The 6,000-nt window shown below is 42.1% G+C and overlaps 1 protein-coding gene across 1 annotated transcript in view; it reads right to left on the bottom strand.

Annotated features, from left to right (window-relative positions):
- Positions 1 to 242: 242 nt before the first annotated feature.
- MANBA (mannosidase beta) overlaps positions 243 to 6,000 on the bottom strand; it is a 119,353-nt gene continuing 113,595 nt past the window's right edge. The window contains exon 17 of the mRNA XM_028507288.2: positions 243 to 3,123. Coding sequence (XP_028363089.1) covers positions 2,899 to 3,123 — 225 coding nt within the window. The 3' untranslated portion in view covers positions 243 to 2,898. The remainder of the gene's footprint in view (positions 3,124 to 6,000) is intronic.

The raw sequence follows: 6,000 nt of genomic DNA, 5'->3' as shown, positions 1-6,000 counted from the left end.
GAGACTTATGGGGTTTTGTACAGCATCGAGCTGGTTCATATCCTCCAGTAAGTCAATTAAAAAACAATAATTCCCCCAGTGGCTTGTAAATAATACTAAATACCTTTTTTTTGCATAGCCCTTCTCATTTTACATGCTTACTGAATTGATAAGATTGTGTTCAAGGTCAAGGTAGATTGTAGGAATATTTTTAAATGCTTTGAATTTCCCCCACAAACAATGCCTACTTTTTTTCCTCCCTAAATCTTACCAAGCTGAGGAATAAGTTTCATAGCTGAGAGCCAGAGATAGTCCAGGAGAACATTCCTGTGTCACTTTAGGAACGCCAGGGGAGCAAACCTCATGTCCCGGCACTCCAGTTCCCTTTCATTACACCAGGGGACAAAACCTCCCTATTCATTTTCCAAGTGGCTTCCCCTGCTTTGAAACCCTCTCACAATAAAAAGTCAAGTGAGAGAAAAAATAAGAAGAGTTACAGTGAATGTGAATGAGAAAATTACCATTTTTATTGTTCTCTTCATTCTAAAATAGGAAGATGTAATCCTGTGAACTGACCTCTCTTCTTCTCACTATGGAAAGTGCTTTGCAGTCAGCACAGCAGAAGGACCTGGTCCCCTTCTCTCCAATCTCTCTGTTAACATAACTGCTAACAGAAATGCGTTCTCAGAATCCAAAGCCAAGAGTAAGTACATTAGATTCTATCCCAGTAAATGCAACAAAATAAATCTATTAAAATGGTGGCTATGGCTAACCACAGAGCCACACAAGAACTATGGGAGAATGTTCTGGATGTTACTATTCTATAGAAATGTGTATACAGTCCATCTCTCTCCTTTTACAAATTGTTGCAGGCATATACCTATGTCCATTCATTAATTTATTCTTCCTTTAAAAATTCATCCTTCTTGCCCTGGCTGGGTGGCTCAGTTGGTTGGAATGTCATCCCGTACACCAGAAGTCTGAGGGTTCAGTCCCTGGTCCAGGCACACACAAGAGGCATCAGATCAATGTTTCTTTCTCACATCAGGGTTTCTCTCTATCTCTCCTCCTCTCAGTCTAGAATCAGTGAACATACTCTCAGGTGAGATTTTTTTTTTTAAAAAATCATTCTTCTCTAACATCTTTTTCTGGTCTTAAAAAAATTTAAGACATTTGCCTTTATTGGCTTCAGTTTTGCTATTGTTTCTGTACTGACTGACAGTGATTATGATGTTAAAACAGTGCAACCACTGTTTACTCAGCATTTATTTTGTTCCAGACCCTATTCATTTAGTCCTCCCTTTGAAGGTTAGAGGTTACATTTTTACAGATGAGAAAACTAAAGTCCCAAAGTTCAAGGGTTTGCCCAAGGTCACACAGCCAAAAAGCCTCAGAACCTGGCTTCTGATCTGGGGGGTGTGGCCGGAAGGCCTGCCACCTCTGGGACAGCAAGGTCGCACTCCAGGGCGGGGCTTCCACACACAGAGCCCTCACTGGATGCCAGCCTTGAGCCCAGCCCTTCAGCCAAAATTTTAACTTATCCTTCAAAACAAACTTACAAAGCGAGTGCCATCATTCCCATTTTACCATGCGTGAGAAAACTAAACACAGAAGTCAAATACCTTGATCAAGGTCACCGAGCTAGAAAGGGCAGAACTGTGATGTAAATTCTGGCCCAACAACTTCAAAGCCTCACAGGGCACCAGGCACAGAATATTCTCGAGTTTTATGGAGAAAAGTATCCTCCTGTCCCCCAGCAACAGTTTGATAAAACAGGATTTTCAATGGTGACAAGAAAACGATATAATCTTTATTGACTACAAATCTTCTGAGTTACATCCCTAAGTACCAGTCCCTCATAAGGTTTACATATATCTATATTGAGATAACTCAACACATAACATGAGGAAACTCTTAGATACTGAACAAAATGCCTGGATTATCTGCATTTATTTATTTATTTATTTATTTATTTTAGTTCCTGAAACGTGCCTGAAACTTCTCAATTTTAAAACCAAAACTATTATGTAATGTTAAAGCCCAACTTTCATTGCTGGCTCATTCTGTAACCCACTCCATAATTCTTCCCAGAGAAAACCCCTCATATTTCTTGATCAGATTCTTCAAATTCTCCTAGTTTATCAAATACAATGAAACCTTGCCCAGAGCTAATGTCAATTAATGCCCAGCACAGTACTGGGCACAACTGCATGTTTATGGAATGATTAAATAAGCCACAGATAAAATATCAAGTTGTCATGTAATTTATGTAAATTTTAATTTTTGATATGATTTCAAATTTACAGGAAGTTGCAAAATCAACACAAAAACATTCCTACACACCTTCTCTCAGATTGGCACTTATTCATATTTTGTCCCATTTGCTTTACTCTCAGTGTGATTTTATGAACATGATCATTTGTAGTAAGGTAATTTTATAGCCTGTTATAATCAATATCTGTAAAATGATTTAAATCAAAGCTAAAAAGAATGCCACTTTGCTGCCAGGGTCAAAAGTCTGAATGTAATTCCTTTGAATTGAAAAGCTAAGTGGGTTGAAGCCCTGTGGTCATGTTCCTGTGGTTCCCCAGAGGCCTACCTGTGTGGACATGCTTTCTGGGCAGCGGGAGACGGCTGCGTTGTAACTGGTGCGTGTGGTGGTAGAGCTGTGAGGGAAGACCCGAAAATCACCGTCCGGCAAAGACCACAGAGCAGCCAGCACAGTCTCGCCGGAGGACGCCCGCCCCCCAGGGAACAGCCTTCCCTGGCAAAGCTGAGTGTGCACGCTCCGTAGTGACAAATTGACCGCCTGCCTCCAGCTTCTTCAGCTCGTCTCTGGTTGCCTGCAGCTCTGGTTGCCAGACGGTGCCTTAGAAATGCTTTATTTCGGTGTCCACTGAGAGTATAACCCAGATTCTATCAGTAAATATCAGTCAAGGAAGTCACATGAAAAGATTGCTCTAATTCACTCTTGCTAGTGGATCCCCAAGGGTAAAATAATATAGTCCGTGTCTTCTCAGTCATGAGGAAGCCATTGTCACTGAATCTCCCTGGGATGCTCCCTACGTCCAACCAAACAAAAGGAGCAACAGCCGAGGTTTCCAGATCAAAAACGAATGTGTCCTCCTGCTGAGAGATGATGGCCTGAAAGTAAAAGATAAATGGAGGAAGGGTGAGGGAAGAGAGCTCTGTTCCACATTCAGCGCCCATCAGAACGCTTATGTGGGCCTAACGTTACAGTATATTCCTACAACTTTGGTTCTGCCACTGGCTAACATCATATATTCCACGCACTGTGTCATATACTAAAAATACATGGAAATTGTTTAAGGTGGTGGGAAATTACCAAATTGTAATCTCAAACCAACTGCAGAAATATGTAGTCTCCTATTATTAAAGAGACTATTTCACATGAAGCGCAAAGTTTTCTATCTTTTACAGTTTTTCTCAGAGTATCATCCAGAGAGGAGCATTTCTGCATAACTGCTGGGCAGGTGAATGACTTTCTGGGGATACGGCGGGAGCCAGCTGCAGAGCACAACCATGGTGCTCACCTCTTAGTCCTCTGGAAAAAGGCAGAAATCTATACAGCAGCCTGCCAGGCACTTACAAAGGCTCTAGCACTGGAGCTTTCTCTTTTTTATTACACAACACCGGGGAGGCACATCATGTGCACTTTTCAGACGTGTGCACCCCACGCAGGTACCGGCAAAGGACAGCACAGTTTACATCTATCTTCATTAGCGGACCAGCACGTGCACAGAGTGACGCTCACCTCAGCCATGAAGGGGAGGGGTTTGCAAGCCCCTCTTAGAGAATGTGGATTGGTTTTTAAAGCTCTGTGTTCATCATGAAACACAAGTACTCAGCATGGATACATGCCACACAGTAGGTCTGCCATTACATGTTATGTATGGCATAAAGACTGTCAGAGGGAAATATTTACTATACATAATGTTAGCCTGACACACTTGTTTGATCACCATCCAGAGCTCTGAGCTATAAACAATGAAAGCAACCTACTTTGCTAGAAGCAGAAAAGACAATTATGTGTAGTAGGTAGCTCTCAGAGGGTCAGAGATTCAGTGTTGAAGCTAGATGTCAAATTCCCACATCAGTCACCAGCTGTTCGGGTGAGGACCGTAAAGCAGTCACATCATGCAGTTCACATGGCTGGCCCTGGGAAGCCTGCAAGACTGCCAAGGAGGCCCCGGCCACTGCAGTGCCAGGGCCAAGGCCAGAAGGGACTCTGGCACCTGCTTACTCTTGTTGCCTTCTTCTAATTGGAAATCTCATTTCTGTATATCTGCCTGCAGAGCCTGGGGCTCAAGCTTGCACCCTGGCTTCAGGGAGGCGGGAAAAACAAATTTCTGGCATCCACCAGGGGACAGGACATCCAAGTGCCTGGCCTATGTTAAGCCTGCAATAAATGTTTTATCGTTGTTGTTGTTATTGTTGTTATATTCCTTTAGGAAGTGTATGTCTCCCTGAAATACAAAAGAGGTAGGGAAAATAAAAAAGTCCTACTTCTCTCCCACCCCAAATTATCCCAAGGTAGTGAAGGATTAGCCAAGAAAAGAGGGGAAATAATGGTTTCAAAATCCTAAATCTAGCCTGCTACATGGTTTTGTTTCAGGTTTTTTTTTTTTTCGTTTCTGGAGAGAAACTATACTATAAATATATGTCATTTCCTTCCTATCTGTTCTGTATTAGTTGTTACAGATAACTTAGATTTCTTACATGAATAATTCATTATTAATTGGAAAAGAAAATACATGTTTTCAAATCAAGGATTAAGAGTTTTTACATGATTATTGCTAAAGTAAATGTAGAAAATCCTCTCACTTGAGCCTTCTCAATGAAATAAAGGGTAAAATATATTTAAAATTCACCAAAACTAGGGAATGAACCTTTCTAGAAAAATATTTTCAATCACTATGTGTAGGAGGAAAAGGAAGGAAAGGTTTTCAATTGACTGAAGAGATTCCAAATTCTCCAGCTGCACAATTTGTACAACACATCTTGATCCTCTCATTTTTTCTTGGCAATCACAAAGAGATTTGGTAATTTAAGCAATAAATTAAAGAGAATAGGGTGAGAATTTTAAAGATTAACAGACTCTACTTAAAATCTCAAAAGTAGAGCGCTTCTACTGGGCCCCGATGCCTCCTTTAGCGTGTTGCTCAGTTCTCCAGACTCCTTTGCTCACTTGTGATCAGATGATAATGTGGATTTTTAAAAAAAAGTTCTGTTCCGGACTGGTGAACACACGGAGGTTCTGAGAGAGTGGTGCAGTGAGCATAGACGCTCCATGCCCTTTTCCCACATCTTACCCTATGTGCCTCTTCCGTCTGGCTGTTCCTGAATTATACCCTTTTATAAAAACCAATGATCTATTTTGGTTTTGAGATAAAGGTATGCTTTTTGAATTATTTAAAAAAAATAACAAACTTCCAGTCAAGATGGAGGCATAGGTAAACACACTTCTCCTCCTCATGCAACCACAGAAAGAATTATGACCAGCCCTCAAAACAAATGACACTCAGAACTGTCAGAAAATTGAGCTGTATGGAAGTCTGACAACCAAGGATTTAAAGAAGCCACATTCATCCGGACAGGTAGGAGGAGCGGAGAGGCACAGAGATGAGGTATGGCATGGAGAGGTGGTAGTGGTGGAGCAGACAGTCCCACATTCACGTGTGACAGATAAAAATCAGGAGGGACACCTTGGGAGTCAGTGATCCAAGCCCCAGACCAGACCGCCCAGCCCAGGGTTCCAGCACCCAGAAGCTAAATCCCCATAACCTCTGGCTATAAAATCTAGTGAGGGCTGAAACAGTGGGAGAAACTGCTGGATTTTCAGGAGACTCCGCTTAAAGGGCCTGCATGTACTTAGAAATGTACACAGACCCACCCGCTCTGGGACTCAGTATCAGGGCAACAGCTGGAAGGGCCCCAGTCACACAGGGTAAGTGCCAGGCAAACCTCCAGAAGGCAGACAGTGGCACTGTCCCCTCTCTG

This window comes from Phyllostomus discolor, chromosome 1 (genome assembly GCF_004126475.2).
Source record: "Phyllostomus discolor isolate MPI-MPIP mPhyDis1 chromosome 1, mPhyDis1.pri.v3, whole genome shotgun sequence".
Classification (NCBI taxonomy): Eukaryota; Metazoa; Chordata; class Mammalia; order Chiroptera; family Phyllostomidae; genus Phyllostomus; species Phyllostomus discolor.
This window is presented reverse-complemented; position numbering and strand designations above follow the sequence as displayed.